At 34.0% G+C, this 13,352-nt stretch overlaps 2 protein-coding genes across 2 annotated transcripts in view; one reads left to right on the top strand and one right to left on the bottom strand.

Moving 5' to 3' along the window:
* Positions 1–13,352, bottom strand: part of LOC125075051 (dynein axonemal intermediate chain 7-like) — a 32,413-nt gene that overhangs the window by 11,264 nt on the left and 7,797 nt on the right. Inside the window, exons 11-14 of the mRNA XM_047686609.1 lie at positions 12,580–12,715; positions 11,523–11,623; positions 11,310–11,385; positions 9,721–9,806 (exon numbers count right to left, since the gene is read on the bottom strand). Of these exons, the coding sequence (XP_047542565.1) occupies positions 9,721–9,806; positions 11,310–11,385; positions 11,523–11,623; positions 12,580–12,715 (399 nt within the window). The remainder of the gene's footprint in view (positions 1–9,720; positions 9,807–11,309; positions 11,386–11,522; positions 11,624–12,579; positions 12,716–13,352) is intronic.
* On the top strand, positions 1,137–9,589 carry LOC125075050 (toll-like receptor 13). The gene is made up of 8 exons (XM_047686608.1): positions 1,137–1,274; positions 2,144–2,301; positions 3,949–4,091; positions 5,160–5,334; positions 6,424–7,770; positions 8,083–8,216; positions 8,657–8,784; positions 9,148–9,589. The coding sequence occupies exons 1-8, from the start codon at positions 1,258–1,260 to the stop codon at positions 9,356–9,358; spliced, it is 2,313 nt and encodes a 770-aa protein (XP_047542564.1). The 5' UTR covers positions 1,137–1,257; the 3' UTR covers positions 9,359–9,589.

The raw sequence follows: 13,352 nt of genomic DNA on the forward strand, positions 1-13,352 counted from the left end.
AAGTACCCGATTACACAGGGTTAGTAACTCTTTTTTGGGGCAATGTATACGTTTTTACAACAGGCTCCCAGAAAACGTTCAAAATTATTCAATTATAAAATTCAAAAGAATCGTTAAAGAGCGTTTGTGTGCTAAAGGATATTACAACACTAATGACTTTTTAGTTGACTGCACACCTTGGGAATGAAATGATCGCCTCCAGGCTGTTTCAAATAACTATAATATCATTGTACATGCAAAATGGTAAAAAAAAATATATCCCACTGAGTTTCTTTCGCCGGTCCTTCTCAGGTCCGAGGTGCTAAATTCCGAACCGGTGGTAGATTTTTGACTATCAATAAGCAAGTGTAAACACTTCTATATTGAATAAAGATTTTTGACTTTGACTTTGACTTTATGTGTCAGGTCAATATGACCTACCTCGGGTCTGATATGATAGGTCTTATTGCAAGCCCGTCCATGTACAATTCGCTTATGGGATAATCTACCGAACAGCAAAGATATCCTAAATACTTAAGTACTTTAGTTAACTTAGTATTTGTTAGTATAGTTTGAAGATTGAATGAGCCATGACTACGAGCTCAAAGGACATAACATCTTAGTTCAAGTGTGATGGTTCAATGTCGAAATTACTTTTGGTATTTACGGCGATTATGTCTATGAGCGATCGTGATCCCTGACAACCAAGTGCCCTCCATTAGACGTTCCATTAGATATCTCCATTAGATGCCAAACTATTTGAAATCAAGAATAATTTGTACCTTTTTCGGATTTCGTTTCATTTTACTTTTACCCTTATCGATTACAATACGGACTAAGCCATTAAAATTCATCCATGCATACAATACTCGAATTGATAATATATTTACAGATAATTTAATACGAGAATTATTCAGATAATTCGCATTAATATCATTGCAATTTATTTCAAAAGGCAGACGTAATAGTAATCTGTTTTATTAAAAGATAAACATCCGATAACGCACACTAAGTATCTCGATCACGACCAATCATTTTCAACATTAGATTAAATTTTGTATTTTATTTGTAAGATAAGATATAAATTCGAAACGGTATGAGTTTATTTCATGTGTCATTTATTTTTTACGATTCGCGCTCGGTTTTCTTGTTAATGTTAAAAAACGAACAAGACACGTGTTTATATTTTTATTTATGTGTAAATAAAACATTTTATTTATAAACAAAATGTTACGTGTTTATGTTAGCTGACATTTTGGGATTAATGGATTTTGTAAAATGTTTTTATACGAAATGTAAGTATTGTTGATTTCATTTAAAGGTTATAAGAGTGTTTAAGTTGTAATAGGTAGTCGTATTTAAGTTGTGATACTCCTCGTATACATCCTAGAGTATCCGATCATGATTTGTGATGTACATGTTGATACTCTTATCAAATTTGGTCACGGTGGCGAATCAAGTCTTCTGCGCAGGACATATGATCTTGTTTAGGCATATCCACAAATATAAAGGTACTGTTTATTCCTTGAACCTGGTGATCCAATGTGACGGCCTTTCGGTCAGGATAGGACAGAACTCAGGCGCAGGACCATCTGTCTTACGTATTGTTTACTGGAAGAAGGAAAAAAGTACTAAGAATGTTCCTATCACAGACTATGTAACTAATACTTAGATAAATTAAAAAAAAAGTAAAAAAAATTTAACGTTTGTCAATTTATTTTTTTAATTTTCTCAATTATTTCGGTCACTGTGACGTCATTTGTTTATTTATTTTGGATATAATCGTTATTATTGCCTATATATACGAAAAACTTTAATAAAACATAATATATATTATTAAAGACATATCGTCACGGACTCTTCAATAATTATCTATAAATATATTATGTTTGAAAGTTTTGTATATATATTAATTATATGTCACGCATCGTTGTCCAATCGATACGGCTTGACAAATATATTTCCAGCTAAGCTGACATAATAGGATATATTACATATAAACTTAGAAGACTACGTAAGACAAATATTTTGGCATATGACCATTTCGTTTCTAGATCATCTTAAGTAAAACTAAAGTCAGTTTGATTACCAGAAATCATCGAATTACGTAATATGGTAACGAGACTAGTTATTGAACTCTCATCCCCTCCATTTTTGGTTTCAGCCTTAGCTGTTTATTATACATAGCTGTAGTGATTGCTGATAAAAATTTTGATAAACGGGACTGGAAGAGCGACCCAAAAGACACAACATGTCTAACTGGTTATATGACGGACGTACAGAAATGGGTCGACAAATTTGGGAGATTAAACGCTGTGGAAGGTGAGTTTATGACTTGATCCAAGCAAAGACCATCAGTGAGACATGCGTCGATAGAGCAAAAGTTTAAGGGCCGCCTAGCGATCTAAAAAGTAGCAGGATCGATCCTGTAGAATAACCCAAATCAAATCAAGATATACTTCATTCAAGTAGGCTTTTACAAGCACTTTTGAATCGTCATTTAACAAACTATTTAAAATAAAGCTACCACCGGTTCGGAATGTAGATTCTACCGAGAAGAATCGGCAAGAAACTGAGTAATTACTCTTTTTCAACATCTAAAAATACAGTTAAAGGGTTAGGCGTGGGGAAGACAGTAGTCAAAACAAGTGATAAGTTTTAAAGGAGGGGTAAATAGGAGTATTAGTAATTTCTTAATTAATTTGGGGGATTGCTACTATTTTAATTTTTTTTGTACAAATGGCGAATATCCAACTTTGACAGTCAATTGACGCGATATCATTGGTCGAGAGTTTGACTAGTCTGTGATATTCATTATGAATTCAGGATAAATAGTTGTAGTTTTAAATGTCGGTGTTGTAGAGTATATTAATTGTAATAATAAATTTGTCTCTCTCTTTCACTCTCTCGGATATTTCAGCTTATATTTTTCATGTGCCTCAATAAAAAGCAGGATTTTGTGTGAGAGGCAGGTGCCCAAACCAAGTTGCCCTGTACTAAGGGTTTCCTTACCATTAGGATAGGAACTAAAACTAGTTTTTACCGGATTTAATCGCGTATATTAATTATTTTAACATCTAAACAACTAGTTTTATTTCAATGTGTAATAATCGCGAAAATCTAAGACAACAATATAGGATAGGAACTATTTATTAAATTTTTACAGTAAATAGTTAACACACCAAACTTAAACGTACATTATAAAACGATAAGTACTTACGATATTAATAAATTGGATTTGTGCTCGTGAATGTATGTGTGTCCATGGGTGTGTGTGTGTATTTACGTAAGTGTATGTTACATGGTTGTACAGCTTGTGTAAGCTCATCTGGCCAACCCACTTATCAGTTATTCTGCCGCCAAACAGAAACTTAGTATCGATGTGTTAGTATCGGTTTGAAGGGTTAGTTAGCCAGTGCAACTGCAGGCATAAGGGACATAACATCTTAGTTCCCAAGGTTGGTGGCACTGGGCGATGTATAGAATGGTTAATGTTAAGCTCCAGTCTATGAGTGATGGCGACTTAACATCAGATGGCCCATTAGCCCACCTGCTTACCCACACATAAAAAATGCGAGTTTAGGGGAACTATCTGACTGGGGCATAACTGATCTGAGAACTGTTTATATTGCTGTTTTTAGCGAATCGATTGAATTATGTTAATCTTAGGATTATTTGTATCTCCTTATTCGATAAGGCTTTTGATACGAGAATTTCAATACTTTACATTACGTCACTTTATAAATCCTAAAAAGCTTGCACGTGTTCAATAATCAAGAATCTAAATTAAAATATACTTTATAGATAAACGTAAATCTACCACCGGTTCAGAGAGTCTCGTTCTCAAAACTCAGTAGCTACTTTTTCCCAACAATCATAATTCCAGACAATTTCAGCACGTCATATTAGTTAAGATTGGTATAATAGATCTCTATCTATAACTGTATCTATAATCTTGATATTTTTCAGATATAAACACGTCGAGTATAACGATTTCGTCTCGTGAAGGTATTAATAAATTACAATATGAAGTAGCTAACTTCAAAAGCACTCAAAATCGAAGGATTAGGTATATGAGTATGGTCAGTTGCAGATTGACTCGTGTACCAGCGGTGAGTATGAAAGTACTGGCCAAAGAGCCTTCTGGTAGTAGTCACGAACCCAAAGACATTGGGTTTTGTTTTAGGAATTACTAATATTACCTATTTACCCCTCCAGTTAAGCTTAAAGCTTGTGTTAGGATTGGGTACGACAATAGGACAAGGGTTCAGGATCAATCCTGCGATTTTTTATGTTAGACTGCGCCATTTGTTGCCAACACGCTGCCGTTAAGAATTAAGAAGTTTTGTCCATTGTGTCTTATTAGACTGGCTCTGAGCCGAGATGGCTAAGTGGTTAGAACGCTTGCATCTTAACAGATTCTATAATTCATCTCGTACTCGGCGGTGAGGGAAAACATCGTGAGGAAACATGCATGTGTCTCATTTCAACGTAATTCAGCCACATGTGTATCCACCAACCCGCATTGAAGCAGCATGGTGGAATAGCTCCAAACAAACGTTCCCCTCAAAATGAGAGAAGGCCTTAGCTCAGCACTGGTAAATTTACGGGCTGTTAATGGGAGACTGGCTCACTCAACTCAAACTGGATCACAACAATACAAGCAAAACCCAATCAGTGCTATATGTTTGCGCAAAGCCACAAAACGAATAATATATAAACTTCTCAATAGTGTTCGTATGTTTGAAGTGGCAACAAAATTGAAACTGTATATACAGTTGGTTTAATTTTAATCCCATTAATTTTATTTATCAGAAATATTGTATTTTTATTAATGTTGAGATGTGTGATGAACGTTCATGATGGCGACGATGATGAGTAGGGTGATACTGATGATGAGAACAGTTGTGGTTATGGTGACAATGATCATAATGATGGTTTTGCTGATAGTGATGACTGTGATGAAAATAATGATAATAATGATGTTGGTCCTCTAGTGATAATGGTGGTCGTGGTGATGATGATAATTTATATAACTACTTATCTAATTTACAGTCTCTAAACTTTTTTTGTGCTTTTAAACTATCTGATACGATTTGTCACCAACAATTGACTATTATTGGAATCCCGAAAACCTTAAGTTTTATTACAAAAATAAATTGCTTAATCGTCTTTTTCAGGTGTTTAAATGGACAGATAGACTAGACCGCAGCTTAGCAGATACCTTAGTGTATTTAACGTTATATGGTAATAATTTCGGAACACTAGATAAAGCTGAAACGTATGATGTTGCGTTAAACGCGTCAAACACACATGAGATCAATATGAATACGAATATAACCACGTATGGGAAACGTAAGCATTACTTTCATTTTATTTTTCACTTGGTACGTGTTTGAGCGATGTTTTGTCCCCCAAAATAGGAAGAAAAAGCCTGTAAATTTTCTACTGGCCAAACGCCTTTCCTCTTATGGAGAAGATTTCAAACATATTCCACCTCGCATACAACCATTTCAACCATATTTAACCGTCAATCACGAAATCGAGCATATAAAACCTCTATAGTTGCAACCCACAATCATCGGTTAAAATTCACACGTTAAGTGCTAGGATATTTTCAACTTCTTTACTTTCTTCATAGTAGGGCAGCAGATATTGTCCACGAAAAAGACTGTAAAGTGTGTCTCCACCAGCAATCGTATTATTAGCTAGCGATAGACAAATACTAGTAGGGGTACAGTTCTGAATACCAGCAAAAGTGCGTTTAATTATTTATTGACGTGCATTGTACCTTGCGTCTCTAGTTACACTAGTATACTCACCTTTAACAAACCGGAACAAAGTAATACGAAGTATTCCTGCTAAGTAGTAGAAGATGTGATGAAATATCTGCAACTGGTATTACCTATTGATTTATTTAACTGTTTAAGGGTTTTTATTGTAAATAACTCTCCTATCAATGTTAGAATTAATGTTTGGATCTCCAACTTAATTTAAAGCTAGAACCGTTTAAAATTTGCGCAATTTCTTCCTGTTCCGATAGATAATTCTATTTATTTACATAATCAAAAAGAGGAGGAGATTCTCGATTTGTCATATATATATATTTGGTAGTATGTTCGGGTTTATCGTTTTTATACTAATATAAATAAATAAATAAATATTGGACAACATCACATACATTACTCTGATCCCAATGTAAGTAGCTAAAGCACTTGTGTTATGGAAATCAGAAGTAACGACGGTACCACAAACACCTAGACCCAAGACAACATAGAAAACTAATGATTTTTTTCTACATCGACTCGGCCGGGAATCGAACCCGGGACCTCGTAGTGGCGTACCCCTTAAAACCGGTGAAACACACTACTCGATCAAGGAGGTCGTCATATAATCAACAGTCAATAAAAATTTAATTGTCAATATTTTCACTATTATTTTCAGAATTAACTTTGTGGTCCGTGGGATTTCAAGCCTTCACGTTCAGCAACTTAAGAGAACTAGATCTACGTTCATGCTCCATACAAGCATTGGGCAGCCACACGTTCCAAAGGATGCCAAAACTGAGAAATCTATACTTAGGAGAAAATAATATACATTATATCGAAACTAATGCTTTTAGTTCTCTGACAGCTTTAAAGCATTTAGATTTAAGCAGAAATTACGCTTACGATGAAAATGGACAGCAAAGAGATATGTACTTCGAATCTTTGGATATATTACGAAATTTAAATTTGGAATCATTAGATTTGTCATTTACAAATTTTGGTCAGCGAAATATTAACATATTAAAGGGCGTCGAGAGGAAACTAAAGCGATTATCAATTTGTTACGCTGGCTTAAACAGAATAAGGGACGACGTATTCTACTTTCCGTCAATGAAATATCTCGACGTTTCAGGTAATTATGAAATACTGAGCACACCGAATGTGTTCAGAGATTTAAATAATTCACTACAGATACTGTTCGCTGAAAACGTAGCGCTGCGGAATATGAACGTATTTCAAAATCTATCGAATTTGGAAATTTTAAAATTGACCAATAATGAAATAGTGAGCATACCACCACATGTGGCGCACAGCTTGAAAAAATTACAAATACTCGATTTAGATAACAACAGGATAGCGGCTTGGTTTAGTGATTTGATTTCGTACATGAAGAATTTAAAGTTACTATCGTTGAAAAGTAATAATATTAACCTCGTAACCCGAGAAATGTATTACGACGTAGAGAATCTTACATACATATCTCTATCTGGAAATTTCTTGATTTGTAATTGTCACGCAAGAGATATATATGAAGTTGGCTTGAAGAATGAATTAAAACAAAAGACTACATTAATAACAGAACTAAACCGCAGTGCAAGAAGTCCTTTATCATTTCACACAGGATTCCAGTATTTCAACGATATAATACGCCAAAGGAGTAACTTAACGAGTATATGCAAGGAAGCCAAAAATTGTAATAGCGATTTTAGTCCAGATGTCGTCGGAAATTATTTATTTTTGGATACTAATGATTTAACTGACATGTACGCATGTTTGATAGTAACCGATGGCGTAACGAAATCCGTGTCAGAGATAGATTCGTGTTTTAAAAAAAATCGAGAATTTGACATGCCTGACGAATATATACGCTATTGGAACAAATTCTTACTTTTCATCATCCCCGGTGTGCTGTTCCCGTTGTTGTGTTTCGTCTATGTCTTCAGGAAGAACTTGAGATATTTCGTGATAACAATGAGAAACTCAGCAATGTTGAGCTTGATTCATAAGAAAGATGTCTACGACGGTGAGTACAGTTTATCAATCGATACAAATCATTGTACATTGTATAAAGTAGACATAGCTTTAGTTTGAAATAAATGATTCTGAGGAGATTGGCTACATATTAGATTCAACAGTGTTAGTATTTTGTGTAAGCTCTTATTTGTAAACTAGCCCTTTCCGGATTTGCACAGACGACTTTGCCCATTAAATGGATACCCATTTTAAGCAATTTTTTTTAGAACTATTCGACTAAAACAAATTAAATTTCAGTAAGGTAGTTGGTATGGCGGCCATTGTTATGGGCGATTTCAATTGCGTAGGATTATTTTTTCAGATGGGTCTATATTTAACTATGACGTGTTTGTTTCGTACTGTAACGAGGACAGGGCTTGGGTATTGGACCAGCTTCTACCCCACGTCGAGAGGGATTGCAATGTGAGCGTTTGTCTCCACGAGAGAGACTTTCAGGTGCTGTAACATTTATTTTTATTTTAATATTTTAAACAGCGAAATGTAAGATGGTAAAGTGGTCAGAAGAAATGGATGTCAAACAAAGATTGCAAGTTTAAATTGAAGCACTGTAAAGTAGATCCATGCTTGACGTTTGATGGAAAACATCTGAAGAATTCAGAAAAGATGCGTCAAATAGAATTATGCGTTCCGATGTCCGATGTTGTTCTTTCACATGTTTTTAAAGTAGAGCATTTTTCTAGCTGTGGATGTACACAATTAGAATTTTATTCAGTTGTTTGTTTACTCGAAATTGTTCAGTAGAAATACTTTTAATATTGATGATATTAATTAAAAAAAAGAAAACTGAAAATTACTCAATTCTGTTGGATCTCCTCCGTTTGTTAAAATTACTTTTATAGTATAATAATTTAAAATTAATTCTTTCTTATTCACAGGTTGGTCTCTCGATCTTAGAGAACATAGTTTCTTGCATGGACCGGTCCCGATCCATTATGCTTATCATATCAAAGAGATTCTTGCTGAGTCAGTGGTGTCAATTTGAAATGCATCTTGCTCAGCACAGGTATTGAAATCATTACGTATTTTAACAATAATGACATTTTATTACACATGCACTGAAATTCTCAGAAAGGACAAAATATCTTACGATTCTAAATGTAATATTATTATGACTGTCTTCAGTGTAGTGTTTGGCTTATAAAACTGCACCTTGTGTTTATAAAAATCATATATTTTCTGTTAAGAAGTCCTCAAAACGTTTGAAAAGAATGAACTGCCTTTAGTCTCGTGGCTCATGTATCTCTGGTTATGTAATATTTTCGTCAAGTTTGAGTGCGAGAGTTTCAAATATTTGTCTTAAATCATTCACATAGATCTAGTTCGTACAAACAGAGACTTTAAAATATCATTTGACCATTTCTTACAGACTGTTAGAAACGCGTAGAGAAGACTTGATTCTGATCCTGCTCGAAGAAATACCGAGACGTCTTCGTCCAAACACTCTTCACTATCTAATGCTCACGAAGACTTACATAGTATGGCCAAAAGAAGAATCAGAGCATAGTTTATTTTGGAGAAGAATGAAAAAGAGTCTAACAACGCATAAGTTAAAACAAGATAATGTGTCCTTAGCCTAAAAAGTCCTATGAATAATTTTGGAACAAGATTAAGACGACGAAATTAAAGTGACCCAAAATTTGACAAAAATGTAAAGTAAAGAAACATTTTAATACATTGTAATCTACTTGATTGTTTTCTAAAATGACTAAGGTGCATTTGTGTTCTCCTTGGACTTCATTTTCTTATCGTTCAATGACATGTTCAAACTAGATTTACGATCGATTTGAGTGTATTGACAACAAACTGACTGTTTTATAAAGCTCATATATAAAACTAGTGTGTTATTTAAACATATCCTATGAATATACATTTATAAGCTAGCTGTGTCCCGCGGTTTATCCTTAATAACATTGCTAATCATAAGAAGAATAAAACTTACACGTTGTCAAGAATATTCCTCCGCTGATTTTTTTCGGTTGCGGCGGTGTGACCAGTAAGTCTAGGTTTAAAACTCCACTGCAAATCCTGCAATGAGTGATAAGATTTTATACTGTTACTTTGAAGCTTATATTTTATATATAATTAAAAGGTAGTGCTGGGAGTTTTTTTCAGAAACAGTTTTAAGAACTAGTTACTTTAAAAAGAACGAACGAACTGTTTCTGGATTTAAAACGAACGAGACGACACTCGGCACCGGCGGCCGTCGTTTTGGTACTGCTTCGCGAACCGGTTCCTTTCACGTGTAACTGACTAAGCACTCTATTTTGATAGACGTAAGGACTATTATTGTATGAATATTAAACCAGTTATAAAGAACTACTTTGGATTTGAAGTAACGAATATGCTACAATGAATCTTATTTCTATAGAAATACAATACAAATTTGGTTGTAGAAGAAAAGACTAAATCGAAAAACCTGTTTCTTGGTACCGCTGCGCGAACCGGTTCCGATCACGCGTAACTGACTAAGCACTTTATTTTGATCGCCGTAAGGACTATTATTGTATGAATATTAAACCAGTTATAAAGAACTACTTTGGATTTGAATCTTATTCCTACAGAAATACAAATTCAAATTTGTTTGTAGAAGAATTAAAAAATTACGAAACAAAAAAAAAAAGTTTTCGTAGGCTACTTATACGCTTATTATTTTTTTATTACAGATTTAGTATTAACTGCTTATAATCGGGTAATCCTCAGCCGTAATAGTTAAAATTACAAATAATTTAAAAATATTTCTTAACTTTCTGTTTTTTTAAATGCAAATAAGTGCGTGACGTAGAATTAATCCAAATAAATTATAAAATCGAAGTCTATTTTCAAAATTATATAATATGACTCCGGTGTTGAATATACATTATTTCAGTAAAGTATCGTAAATATACTAAGTTCTCGAACCTATGAAAACAAACCGGTTTTTTTTTATAACCCTTTCAAAGAACTGTTTTGTAAATGTAAAAAACCGGTTCGTTTCGTTTTACGTAAAATCTGAAATGACCCAGCACTATTAAAAGGCGATGCATTTATTATGCTATATCTCGCTCACAGTATTGCCCGTGTGTTAAGAGAAGGTCTGGTCGTAATGTGTTTGGTATAGAAAACTGGCATATGTCCTTCCTTTTGGCTGAAGTTTGCTTCATTCCTAATTTTATCAAATTCGTTTCAGGGGTTTAGCCTTTGAAACGTAACAGACAGACTTAGTTACTTACCCATTTATTATAAGCTTGTATAGATCCCACTGCTGGTCTTAGGCTTCCTCTCCTCTTAAGGAGATGTTTTGGAGCTTATATAGGTAAGCAAGTGTCCTTGCGATATTTTACTTCACAGCTGAGCACGAGATCAATTATAAAGAAATTGAATTGATATAAATCGTGATTCACGGATTTGAATCGCAAATTCTTGATAAGGTACACGTTGCCTATTTAGACAAGCAACAGATGAATTATTCTTATTTTATAGTTACTTTACAACTACATGCAGCTTTCATACTTGATAGTGATTTAAAATGACGAATATTTCTTAAAATACCTGTACTTGCGTAGATTAATTTCACCAGATCTCGTTCTTGTCATGCAAGTCTTCAAATACTTCGCAAAAGCACGCTCTGTGAGGAGATCGGATTGTTACACTCTTGCAGTAAAATATACAGATTTTACTGTTCAAAGACAATATTTTTTTAAATAAATCTTGCACAAAACCCTAGAACTAAGATAAGTACCACATCAACAAAATATAATCTACCGTTCTCTTCAGCTATAAATGTCCTCGGATCAGGTAAAAATGGAGGCTCAGCCATATTCAAATTGTCTAGTTCATCCTTCTCCTTTTCATTTTTAGTGTACCTGAAAACATGCAAAATACAGTCATTTCATCTATCTATATTATATCTATGTAGTAAGATATATACTATGTAATATATAACAGCAATGTGTACTCAGAAGAATTTGTTTGTGTATCAACTCCTATTAATTTTTCTCCAATTTTCTCCCTCTAACATAACACGACATGTCTTCTGCAATAAACTTAATTACCATATTTAATGTTTACTTAATTAACACATAATTATTGCACACATATTAACAATATATACATATACTTCGAGTTGAAAGGTCATACTAAGTAGTTTAATATCATTCGATGACACATTTGTAAGTCTTGAAATAAATCATGATGAAATAAAAGGGAAGAAGGCTCAAATTTTTCCTAGCTTATCTTTATTTAATATGAGAAAAAACTACTGCGGATGGTATTTTTTTTTCTGTTGAATTCAGAGCATAACTTATTTTTGGTATTCCGAAATGATTATGGTAGTCACATCCAATCCAATTTAATTCTGTAAACTAAATTAAGATTGATTTTAAGACTTCGATTGCCAACAATTTGGTAGGTGCCGTAAGAGCTGATTTGACGATTTTTGTTGTAAGATCCCGCGCCATTATGAGAAACCTGGCTATTAGCTAAATAATTTAAAAGGACGGTTGTTGCCTACCGACGGTTGAGTGTTTGGAGTGATTGCCAGGTATGACGCCTGATGCGACTCTAATACCGTATGGATCACTACTGGTACTTTTCTAATTAGCAGAGTGCACTTAACAATCCATATAGAACGATCCTATACAGTCTTTTCTAGGAGCTGGAAGAGAGAACTTAGCTCCTTTCAATAATGAAATTATCATATTCTGGAAAGAGGCAGAACGGAATTTCCAAAGGACCGAATCTGAACCGCTTCCTTGTCTACCAATTCCTAAAGGCTTGCAAATCTTTAGGAGTAGGCATATAAAAAATATCATTAACTTACGGATTTGCCTTTAAAAACGCTTCAACCTCTTTAATTTTATCGCGTATCTCCTTGTAGAATTTCGTACGTATTTCGTCTTGTTCTTTCTTTAGTTTATATGTCGCTATATGCTCTTTTACGTTGAATATGAATAGATCTATGTAAAAATAATATTCATTAATAGACTAAAATAGTTTAGATAATATGGTATTTATGTATGTTTTAGGAGTTGATGTTTTTTATCATTCATTCTTCATCAATGATTTCCAAAATGAATATTTTCCTAAAGAATGTTACTTTTGCTTTATTAAGAACAAGGCTTGCAGGTTACTCCACCACGCAGCTCCAATGCGGGTTAGTATATGAATGAGGCAGATTTTCGTCGGCCATATGCAAATTTTCCACGATGTTTTCCTCACCGTCGAGCACGAAATTAATTATAAATGTAAATTAAGCACCTGAAAATTTCAGTGGAGCTTGCGAGCTCGTATCGTTGGTTAAGATTCGCTTCCTTTAAGGCATTGGTCTTACTTGGCAAGTATAGAGTTAACGATCCTGTTATCGGTGGGACTTAATCTTCTGACAGTACATAAGGCTATGGGCGTAATTGACCACGTACCACTAAGACACCCAGCTATGTGAGTTAATGATATTAAAAAAATCTTAGCGTTTAATTTAATTATGTATCAAACAACGAGATATATTAATCTGGTAATCTCCTAAAGTATTAAGTATATCTGTATAGAAAATTGGTACCAAACATGGTAAGTGGTTACCATCGCCCATAGACGATG

The sequence above is a fragment of the Vanessa atalanta genome, chromosome 29, assembly GCF_905147765.1.
Source record: "Vanessa atalanta chromosome 29, ilVanAtal1.2, whole genome shotgun sequence".
NCBI classification, from domain to species: Eukaryota; Metazoa; Arthropoda; class Insecta; order Lepidoptera; family Nymphalidae; genus Vanessa; species Vanessa atalanta.